Below are 12,247 nucleotides of genomic sequence, written 5' to 3'. Positions count from 1 at the left end.
CTGATGTTTTAGTTTGTATTTTAAATTTATGTCATGATGTTCCACGAATTTGTCTCCTAGAGGAATTACAGGTGTTCATTTTGAAGCAGTTTGTACTATCAACTGCGTTAAAATGCACGACTTTTATGCAGCAATGAAAAAAAGTTGGAAAACCCTTACATAAGATGGCTGCTTTTGTTCTTGGAATTACTGAACCAGACTGCCATCTATTGGAAAATAAATATTTTTTAATTAACCTTCTTTAAAAAAAACTGAAACTGCTATAATTTATAGTCAAAATTGACTTTCCTAGCAATCATATTTATCTTGAAAGGGAAACACCTTAGTTAACTGAACTGTGATACAAATCAAGGATTTTCCTAGATCTTTTTCCAGCTTAGGTTTTCTGGAATATGCTTTGAAGCACAGCTCCTTTTCTGATTTGCTGAACAACCAAATTCTAGGTTTCTTTGAAAGACTTGTTTTTAGCAAACATAGAAAAACTGCAGTATGTCAGCACTGAGTAAAACACAAGTATAAAGCTTTCCCAACTTGCCTGTGCAGCACCTGTCAGGGCTTTCCATGTCTTTGCATACACAGGGGAACTAAACAGTGTATTCAAGTCACAACGACCAGAATGGGAAAAATAAAGACAGGAACCGGGAGTAAAAAGCTGTGAATACACCAACAACCCCACCCAGCATGGAAGTCTTTGAGAAAAACTAGGAATTCCAACAAAAATGATGTCTGGGCACATATAGGCAGGCCTCTTTGAGCTCTCTCTGAAGTTGAATTGCAAAAATGTGATTAATCTGGCCTTTAATTTTCTGGAGACAATGAACAGAGGGAGTTGTTGCCTGATATGTTGAAATATTCATGTATTAATGACTGGTGAAGAGAAGACTAGTAAACATGGAATTAGTATTTTTCATGACAGCACATCAGAAGCATATTTAAACAAGTGAGAGTTGAGAAAGAAAACACTGAAATTATATATATAGTTCCCAGTGCAGCTTTACCTTGACTTCCTCTAGTTTATTCTTTATAATGTCCTCTTCAAATAAAAGATAATGTTGATTTATTCTCATCTGACTTTGTGCTCTTCAGCAGACAGGCAATCACAGTGTTCCCTCTCTTCATTAAACAGTCTCCCCATTCAGAAAACTAACATCATCTGTTTTTCCAAAACTCCAAAATTTTCATAGTTTTTCCTTCAACATCTGGAATGGAAGCATCCTGTGGGGACATTTTTACTCACCTCCAGACCTGTTCCTGATCATGTCTACACTGTAGTGTCTTCTGTTCCTCTCCTTACTTCTACTTACTGCTCCACTGCAATCTCCCTCTCCAAGATGTTCATGTCTTCCAGTCCAAAAGATCCTGATCTTTAATTTTCCTATTCAGATCTTCCATGTCCCAAGGAAACTTAAGAGTCAGAGCTGACTAGTAATTTGGAACTCAGGAAATTAAACCCAAAGGTTTTTGGGTAGTTTTTTTTCCCCTTTTTTTTTTCTTTTTCACATAATCTCAGAGCTGTGCAAACTCTGCTCCCTATTTGACTTTATAATACTGTAAGCGCATAAATCTCTGGGTTTTTAATGCCTTATGTCACACAGCACATATCTGGTGAATAGAAAAATAAAATGTAATAAAAAGATGTAGTGTTTTCAATGCAAATTTGGTGAAAGGAAGTAGTTCCTTACTCCAATCATTCCAGAAGAACTTGCTGTATATGGTTGGATAACTGTCTGGTAACATAGCAAATGGAAGAATGAATTCAATTCTGTCCTTGACCTAAAGACTTCCAACCCACAACTCCTTCAAAAGTAAATGTAGCATTCTTCAAGTGCTGTATCACTGAGCAACAAACAATGCAAGACACTCGACACCAGAAAAGGAACAGACTTTGCCTGTGCATAAGGCATCCAAAGTTCTGCTCTCTGGATTGCACTGGTGTTTTTCCAGTGGTTTTACAATGCAGAAAAAGTGCTAGAAGGGATCACAGCCTGATGATCAGTACTTTATTTGAGAGATTATAAAACCAACGTTAAAACTCACTCTTATATCACAGAAAGAACTGCTTTTACTGTAAAGTTATTGCATTAAAAAGCAAGCATTCCCCCTACCCTTACACTAAAGAAAACCAGTGAGACCTGCTCTTTCAAACAATAAAAGCTGGTGCTTGAGATTTAGGAGAGAATTTTAATCTGTGGATCCTGGATAGACAGACCTTCCCATCCTTTTTGCAGTCCTAAATCAACCTTATTTAGCCAGAGCGGTACAACAGTTTTTTTGGTCCTCTTCAAAAGAGCCAATTGTTAAAAATTATTTTAAAAATACACTTTGCTTCCTGGTGCCTTCTCTTCCCCAAGCCCATGCTGTCCTCAGGAGGTGGCTCCTGGTGCTCCTTTCTCCAACTTCCTAAGTTTCTATTCCACTAAGAAAAGCCCCAGTCTTCTCCTCCTATTTCTCTGAATAACAGCATAATGCAAAAATGCAGATGTCTCCTAGCAGCCAGTTCCTTTGCAGAATCTCCATAAGGTCACAAAGTGTCATGACTCAGGATCTGGAACCTCTTCAGATCACTAGACTAGAAGTTGAAAAGCCTGGACCAGTTATCATCTCTGAAACAAACACTTGTTTGGACATGGCATCACCTAACGTATTATCAACAGGCACTCGATTTCTACACCTCTTGAGAGCAGATGCTGGCACAGCCAACAAAGAAAGTTAGGGAAAAACTGTTGATTTGAACCTGAAGTAACTGCTGGCTCGTGGAGGCACACCAGGTGCACTTCCCCAGCTTGATGTTAAGAGATGATGACAGAGAAACGCAACCTTGGTCCCACAGGCAGAAAGAATGTGTGCTCCAGTGGCACCACACTCCTGTGCTGCCCCTTCCACAGAGTTTTATAATGTGCAGCAGAACAAATGAAAGCTGAACAAATGCAGACAACAGAAAAACTCGTTTACCTACTGAGATTTTTACAGAGGGTTCCCATAAAGAGGAAAACTAAAGTCAGAAGAAGCTGCAAGAATTTCTCTTCTTGAAAACATATCCAAGGAATCTATTTATGACTCTGCACATCTATATACATCTCCACTTCCTTCTCTCTGTATCTTCATGTTCTTATACATAAATAGTCATTTCAGTTTCTTCTATCATCACCATACTGTCACACATCTTCCACAACCATGCTTGTTGGTCCTGCCCCCAGAGTAGTTTGGCAGCACTCCCCTTTGCAACCATTTTCAGAGCTAAACATATCTCTTCATTTTAGTGCTCCTTCCTAATTACTCTTTCATGGCTCCTTACAGTGGATGTGGGTATCACCTATGCATGACACAGGGAGCCTAAACACCAAGGGAAGGCAGCACTTCCCCAAAACTGAAAGACATTGTGTCTTCCATTCTTCAATGCAAGGCAGCCAAGTAGCAACTGAACAGACTGAGTAACCCTAAAATACATTAAAAAATTAAATGGATGCTTTAGAAGAGACAGGAAAGTCTCACATCACAGCAAAGAGTCTGCTCCGTACAGGTCTGTACAGCTGGTTTTACTCAAGCGGAAAATATGTTCTACTCTCCATCCTTATTTATGTTGGGAGTGTGCACCCATCATCGTGATCACAATTTTCTTAGAAAGAAAAGCTGGATGCACTAGTAGGAGAGCACCATAAATTGCTTTAAAAAGCCCCCAATTTTGAAGATTTGTTTTCACATTTAGGTCAATATAAAATAGATGAATTCTCAAAAATAAGGAATTGCCCAATTTACCTTTGTATCTCCCTGTTGCACATAAATTACAGATTTAGTGTCTGAATACTTTCTATTCACATTGTATTTCATTCAGGTCTGTAAAAATTTCTGTCAGAGTAGACAGATCTATATGAAATACATTTTCTGCAAAACAGCAACTGAGCAGATTTAAATAGCAGTTAGCACCTAAATTTGGAGAGAAAGTAGAAAAGTATCTGAAAATACTTAAATGGGATTAGTACCTTGTTCAAACTGAGTTTAATATGAGTTATGTATCTAAACATTCAAACATCTAAAAGGACTTTACAAAAGTATCTACTGCATTTCAGGGCAGCTAACCATCTTTGGAAATCTCATTTTATATACATATACTGTAATAAATCCTCCAGAACATTAAATTCTTAACTTGTCATGGTTTTCCACACATAAGAGAGCATCATTTTACTTAACTTATGAACAACATTATTGAAATTTAGCACTTAGCATTTTTCCTCTGTTCTGTGCTTTACTTCCTGGGCAATCCAATTTACTTATTGAGGAAGAGAATTCAATTAAAAGAAAAAAAATCCTTGTTACATTAAGGAAAAAAAATTAATTCTAGAGCACTTTATTCACAAGATTAGTAGCAATGAAGTAAACTTCAATTGTAGCTGGAAATCACTGAAGTATCACAACCACAACAATTTTCAGTATCAGAGGCTCACTCTTCAATACCATTAGGCTACTGAGAAAGCTATATAGTAATGAAGTATGTTAGAATCATAACTGAAGATGCTAAGCTGCTTAGCTGCTTCTTTTAGGGGGTACATCTGGTCAGATTCTGCAGACATTTAGTATTCAGTATAGTATTGAGCATGCTAATTTCCACTGATTTCTTTAAAAAAAAAAAAAAAACAACAAAAAACCAAAAAACCCCAAAACATAAAACTCATCCTTGTCCTCCCCATGCTCAAAAAAGGTCATGTTAGTGGTGCCACAAAAATCCATTCTGAGGTGTGGTATGCAGTATCTCTGTAAAGTAAGGGGAGCATTACATTCTAAAACTCTAAGAAACACATGCTATATTATTTTTTCTATTATAAAGTTAACCTTGAGTTATTTTCACTCTTGTACTATTTCTTTCCTGACTGTGCCATAAATAAAGCAGATGTAACTCAATATATTGTCTTTGCACCCCATCTTACTTACTACATTAAGCTTGGTTTGGCTTCCACTGGTCATAAGTTCTTCCTCTGATACTTTACTAAAATTTTCCAAGTAATGGTCTGATATTGTATGAGACAGATCTTCAAAAGAGTATTCCTTTTCTTGGCACAATTTGATTTCATCTAAGAGCTTTGATAATTCTCCAGTCACAGCTTCACCTTTAAAAACAGATACACCATTAGTCAGAATTAGAATACCAGGGGTAATTTGTGCCTAAAAAGGAAATGCACGTTCTTTACAGTTCATTTAGTATCTGTTATATTTCATGCCTTATCTTGTAAACAATAATCTTCATGCACAATTCTCCTCTCAAACACAATGGCATCTTATTCCAGATTGGGCATTTGCTAAAGGCAATCTACATGCTTCTGTATTGCCCTACACCTTGCATTGAATTACAATGAATTATAATATATACTTACCCTTTCTCTGTTTTCTAATTCAGAAGGTTGTCTAGAAATAGCAACTATCTGAGTAAAATTAATTCAGGAATCAAAGTTTCTACAAACTCAAAGAATCAGTGTCCCATAATCTGCATTAGGTTCATCTTTGCTGCCGTAGTTAATACACTATGCAGGTTCTGTAAACTGTGACTGCGTTGGAACTGAGTTCCTAAGAATGCACATGTGTTTCATCTAAGTAGCTATGCTTTATAAATAATTCTTGCTCATTTCCCCAGGATTAAATGGAATGGAGGAAGGATATATTGGGTAAAATCCACATGTCTCCCTTCAGCCATCTATCAGAAACACACATTTGGTACATTCTGCATTGTGTTTCATGTTTTCTCCTTAATTTATCAGATATCTTTAGTTAAGACATCTACCGGAACAGTAAGGCAATGAGCTTTTTATGTCTATACTAACTGAGGACCACTATTAGAAATAGTGGTAGCAATAAGTACTATAATCACACTGAATGCTAACTAGTCTGCAAAGAGCCCACGAGCAGCAGCAAGACCTACACAGACTAAAAAGCTACTCAATATGAACAACTGCATTGGGTTCTGATTATCTACTGCATATGTGTTACACAGCTACCTTCAGTGAGAGCAATGAAAATACAAGGGAAAAGAAAGTTTTTCCAAGAGCAAATAAGAAACCCCTTCTCTTGACTCAGTTTACAGCAGTCATATTATTGGAAACTACAGCACTTAGACTTGATAAAATACAGATACTTTCATGTGAAAATAGAATGATGAAAAGGAAAAACAGAGCGAGCATATTAAGCTCAGTATATATAAACAGAAAAGTACATCCACATAACTAAAGAATCCCCTAAATGAGACCATATCTGCTTGGTCTAGAGCTCTGTTTGTGTCACTTTTCTTCATAACTGCTGTTTGCTATGCTAAGTAAACAAAAATACTCAAAAAATATTTTCAAAATTACAACCATGGCCAGCTATTATTGAAATTTTTTGAGCCAAGAACAGAAGTTGTTAATTAAAAGCATTTAATTGCTTTTAAAAACCTAATTAAAAGAAATTTTGCATTCAAAACTCATTACTCTTATTCAATGGTAACTTTGCACAAAACATGTTAGTTAAGGAGAAATATAATCAGGTTTATTTATAGTCTTTATTTAGAATATTGAAATGATTCCAGATTATTATAATAACCAAAAACTGGAAGTAAAATACCTAAACATTAAAAACTATTCTAAAATAATGATACAGTGACCTATAAAGAAACAGAACTACTGCTTCCTATAGAATTATGTTTATATTCCCAATCCCATGTTTTCCCACAGAAGGCCAGCAGTACATCTTACTTGGCAAGAATGAATTCTGCGTGACAAAACTGGACTGACCTGTGAGTGAGAGCACACTAACTGACTGGCTGATTGCTGTTTCTTTCAGTGTAGGCACTAATTAAGGTCTCTCTTCTCTATCTAGCTACCTATTTTCATGAAAGTCACAGAAAGTAATTGATACTGCTATTCCTCTTCTAAATGTGGTTTAAATTATTTGAACCTAAATTGTCAGGGAATGGCAGATGGATGGGAAACATAATCAAGAACAATTTCATTCCTTTAGTAGCGGATTACACAACAGATAAGCAAAAGCCAGCTTGTACATTTTATATTATTTATACTTTGAAAGTGAAAATAAGGAATGGGAGATCATGATCTTATTGTTAAGAAGTAAAACATATTTTAAAAATATTTACTACTTAATTTCAGGACAGTCATTTCTATTGCATATGGTAGTTGACTTCACAATTCCACTAATCTCAAAGGAACTATTTATCTTCTTATACCATATATCTGTTAAGTTCCTCAATGGGAAATATGATTGGAACTATAGCATTTGTTCACTATCACCACGAAGACCATAATCTGACATGCAGCACGAAGCTTAGTTCTTATGAATGAAAACTCTCCCTGCAAATGTGTTTAAAGGAAAATAAAATAATAAGAACCCAGAAAAACAACAACAAAACAACATCACAACTCACACAACAAAAAGAAAGAGAAGCTTAGTTATTTGCCAGCAGTCAATTACATTCACTCTGGATGATTACTGAAGACAGAAGTCAAGATCTGAATGATTTTCATGAGAGAGCAGGACACCACCACACTCAGAAAATGCACTATTTTAGTGGCTAAATGTGTAAATGATGAATCAGAACATAAAATGAAAGCATGTGCAGACAACAGTGAACATCACAGTGTATGAAAGCTGTGTTAGAAGATGAATGGAAGAGCAGTACACGCATGGTCTTGGAAAGAGGCTTCCAAATGTAACACAATTAGAAGATTTACTCGCTAAGAAAGAGGAAGCAAATTCCGTTTTTAACCTGAACGTGAACAATCTTTGCAAAGTACTTCAGTGTATTACTTGATTATGAAGTGTAAGGTCAGATAAATTAAAAAGATTTAAGATCAAATAATGCAATACATTGTAATTCATCAGAGACTTGTCCTGTCCAAGAATACAGTTCCCTGCTTTGCTACATGACACAGATTACAGTTTACATAGTCAAGATCAGTAATTCATAGCAGAATAACGATTCTTGATGTCAATAATTTTTTTTCATTTTGTATGTCTATCAATGTTTTAGTGATATAATTCTAATACTAAAGAGAAGTTCAGTACAGCTATTGCATTCACAGAGTACACGTATTTACTTTTAGCCTTTGGAGATGAAGGAACTTCTGGGGACAAAATGCAAGGCTGATGTTCTGGGCATTCCAGTGGGCGTTCCTCTGAAATACTTGCATTTCCTGTTTCCATATATTCTGAAATTTAAAGATATACATATATGTAAATGACTGAATTAAGAGGGTTTATTCCAATCAAAAGAATATTTGCTACTTCATTTTTCATTAAAGCCTTTCCAGTGTTTCATCTTATAACCTTATAATTGTCCATAAACACTGCTGCAAGGCAATCATTTCTTGAAGGTATTGTAAAACACTATAATGGCCAGTTCTGTAATCTTCTGAAACTGCTACATAGTAAGAGTAACAAGTTGAGACTGTCTGTGATTTTCCTGTCTCCTTCAAACATCAGTGTAACTGTTCATTTATATGATTACTGTTGAAAGAGACTTTTATTCTAAATTTGTGGAGAGTTTTTAGTCAAGATATTCAGGATGTTTACAATAAGTAGAAATATTGATACTGTTAAGAAAACCAAATATTCTGCTTGCAGCACAGAGATAGCACTTGAGGGAAAAAAAAAGAATGCAAACTCAAGAAGTGAGTTAAAACTAGCAAGCTAAAAAGCTCTGTGATAAAATTTCTGGGTTTTCCTCCTTAAAACTTTCCTTGGCCATGCTCAAGACAGTGTTTGTAGAAACAGAAAAATGTGGCATTATGAATGTGCTAAACGTTGACTTCATTACTATTCTTTTCATAAAAATATCTACAACTTCTCATGTGCTTTTGTACACCAGCTACCTCAATGGAAGAGCAAGATCTTAATGAATTGCAGCACAATAATAAATTAGAAATTAATTTATGCAATAGTGACACTTTTTTCCCCAGCAGAGTGACTGATTCTCAGTTCTGGCAGTTATTCTGTATCTGCATTTTCTTGAGTCTCTGACATTGCCTAAACAGTTTCTGATACTGACAAGAACCACAACAACACATGTTGCAACACACACAAAAGCAAACTACAGTAACTGCTTTTTAGAAGGACTAAGGAATTTCTGGGGAGTGAAATCTCCCTGATTTAATTTCTACAGTCTACAATGCACTTGTTTAGCTTGCTGTTACTCATGATTAAATAAAAAATCCCAAATCCCAAATACAATCTGTGACAAAATAGATATCCAAGAAATTGAAATTGGAAATGGCATAGAACAGCATGCAGTTTCAGAATGCTTTGCAGATTGTAGGGGGTTTTTGTATTGCATTGTGTTTTAAATGTATGATTTGAAAGTGTCATATATTAAGTTTGATGGTTGGCAATAGTCCCCTGAATAATCTGTCATACATTTCTTCATAAGAACATGGGCACTTCAATTTTTCTTGTGTGAGGCTAAAAGCAAAGAAGAAAAGATGAGTTGTAAGAGACTGTGAGAAAACTAGGAGCATGACAAAATGCTCCGAAGTGTTTTCCAGCTCTGTCAGCTATAGTATTTGTCAAGTTAATGTGCAAGATGGAGAAAGAAGCCAGACCCAAAGAAAAGAGGAATTCAATTTGTGCCTAAAAATACTTGCTTGGTAATTATGCAACTGTCAAAAGCAAACCTAAAATGAAGTTCTATCAGGTGTGAGTCTTAGAATCAACAGATCAATATAGCTATTATTAGGAGGGGAAACAAGTGGAGATTGTGAAGGACTTTAGCCTTGCTGTCACATAATCATACAATACCATGGGTTTAAAATATTTTTATTCTTTGTCAGGCCCCACTTCTGGACCAATGCACTTACCTGCTGGAGGCTAGTTCTGAGGCTAGTTCAACATAAGTCTTAAATACTTACTTTTCAAAAATGCAAAGTTCCTTCCAGAAAACTCCTACAAAAGGCTCACAGAAGGCATAGTGTAAGAGGTTTAAAAAGGCCAGCAGAGTGCCATCCTTGTAAGAGTGCAATCCTTAAAAATCTGGACTCCTGTGAGACTTGTACTCATAACTTGGTTTTATACTATTGCAAAGTCTACCAGATACCTGGGAGACCAAGACAGGGACTCAACTGCGAGGCTCATAGTCTAAGCAAATATGTACATACTCACAATATTGGCAGAGAAGCAGCTGAGCTATATTAAGAGCCAAAGACAAAGCACACACAAACACCTGATGTTTTCACCAGCAGTTGAATTCTATTCACCTACAGCTGACTAGAAACTTGTCTTCAAAGTCTGCTCAAACTTATTGGAAATAGGCGACTCTGTTACCACCTTTTGCTCTGACTTGCTGTGCTTGAGAGGCTGCTCAGGTTGAATTACTTTTCTTAAAATTAAAAAGGTAACTCAGAACAAGGGCAAGCTAAGTGAATTATTATACCACCTAATGACAAGAACAGTTTCCCCAGCTGTGGTCTCACAGAGTTTAGAGAAAAACCTATCATTCCTGCAATAAGGCTGTTTGGGACGCAACCTGTCATATTCCTAATGGGAAGAATGGACCATTTTACTTCTGTTTACCCAAATGGAAGATTGCAGGTCACTGAGGATTAATACTAAGAATTCCAAAAAATTTGCCTGCTTAGTAGAATTATTTTCTGTAGTTACCAGATTTTGACATAGCCCCACTCAACCTAAATAGGGTAAAGTGCAGAAAAAGTAATAGCATAAAAGTGGCCTCACAGCAGTGGAAATAAGAACAGTGGAGAACATCACTCAAGAAGGTAACAAGCTCTGCAAAGTTCAAAGAGCTGGAACTCCAGCCTTTTCAGTTTCTGTAACACCGTTAGGCCAAAGCCAAGCGGAAGGGAAAGAATGATCACATAAGCAGAGAAACACAGCTGCCTCTCCACTATGAGGGGAGCGCAGCCCACCTCAGATAGAGCTGCGACAGACTTCAGGGACAGTAAAAGTACAATTTGCTTTAACTTCAGCTCCTCTTAGATCTTAATTTCTCAGTAGGGTGAGATGGCTAAGGTTTTTGCTTTACTTACAAACCTTGGCTTTTAGAGTAATGGCTACATTCATGTCAGAGAACTTTTTACTTATAATAGAAAAAAATCCCCACAAATGACTTCTTCAAATTATTTTACTTCAAATTAAGTATGAGCTCCTTTCCCTTTTGTATTCAGCCCTTATGTCAGCCATCCCATGGAGTGGATTCATATAAACTCCTTCTAGACCAATTTCCCCTAAGGAGACCAAAAAGCCTTTTAGACTTCAAAAAACCCCCAAAAAGGCCACATCTGATTAGAATAAAAATCTGAACACTCACCTCTTCAAATAGAAGACTCTCCAAGTAACTAGATCACTGAAACAAAACTTGTTTAGAAACGACTACCCTCCACAGATGATACACCTGCAGGGGCACACTTACTTCTCCTTCACATCTTCCTGAAGGGCAGCAATCTTCAGAAAATCCTCTGCCCTCCCCAAGGCTCTTCCAAAACCTGGCTGAGGATCTTCAGCTCCACTGAATCCTACCCCAGCCTCGGAACTCTTAAAAATCTCTTCCCCAAACAGCTCACTTGCTCCCCTGGGAAGGAGCCCACCTGAGCCTTCACAACCCAATTTTCCTTCTCTTTACAGCAGCTGCAGTAGCAGAAAACTGGCAACTACTGTCAGGTCTGCTAAGGTGACAGACTTGAGCTGAGATGGAAGCTGGTTGACTTCAATCTCCTAAATTTCAGAGGAAAATTCTGAATGACTCAAATTTAATTTAATCCCAGAGAAACCTGAAATCAGTAGATATTTTTTGTACATGATCAGGGAGGTTAAACAAAAACATGTACTGAAGTATTGCTATGATTCTGAAACGGGTAAGGGTGCAGCTAAATTTTCAGTTGCCACAACATCAGCAGTTAAATTAATTCAGGACCACAGTTAATACTGTATAGCTTTTGCACAACAGCCTATAAAAGGAGCTGAGAAGTCCCCAGAAAACAAACAAACAAAGAGAAACCAAAAAAACCCAAACCAAAACAAATCCAGAGACTTAAATTGCTTTCACCCTACACAGCTGTAATTAAATCCTTGACTGAAAACTTATTCCATCCTTTCAGTGAGGCTGGCCTCCTGCACTCCTGGGAATGGAAGATCTAATTGTCCACAGAAAGAGAGGAGAGAGAGTGAGAATACACAAAAGAAAGCCAGTGCTAATGACACCAAAGCTTTTTAGCAGAGAGGAGAAGAAAGGAGCCTCGTTCTGCAGCTACTTGTGCCTTTT

The 12,247-nt window shown here is 36.8% G+C and overlaps 1 protein-coding gene across 7 annotated transcripts in view; it reads right to left on the bottom strand.

Annotated features, from left to right (window-relative positions):
- ANKS1B (ankyrin repeat and sterile alpha motif domain containing 1B) overlaps window positions 1-12,247 on the bottom strand; it is a 437,255-nt gene that overhangs the window by 357,663 nt on the left and 67,345 nt on the right. For 5 of the 7 annotated variants that reach the window (XM_071552016.1, XM_071552018.1, XM_071552019.1 and 2 more), the window contains exons 7-8: window positions 8,076-8,186; window positions 4,927-5,102 (exon numbers count right to left, since the gene is read on the bottom strand). The exons of 1 other annotated variant lie outside the window; for it this stretch is intronic. In XM_071552016.1, the coding sequence (XP_071408117.1) occupies window positions 4,927-5,102; window positions 8,076-8,186 (287 nt within the window). The remainder of the gene's footprint in view (window positions 1-4,926; window positions 5,103-8,075; window positions 8,187-12,247) is intronic. One more of the 7 variants, XM_071552021.1, reaches the window with a different exon arrangement.

This window comes from Pithys albifrons, chromosome 3, assembly GCF_047495875.1.
Source record: "Pithys albifrons albifrons isolate INPA30051 chromosome 3, PitAlb_v1, whole genome shotgun sequence".
Lineage (NCBI taxonomy): Eukaryota > Metazoa > Chordata > Aves > Passeriformes > Thamnophilidae > Pithys > Pithys albifrons.
Note: the sequence above shows the minus strand (reverse complement) of the source record. Positions and strands in the feature narration are given on the sequence as shown.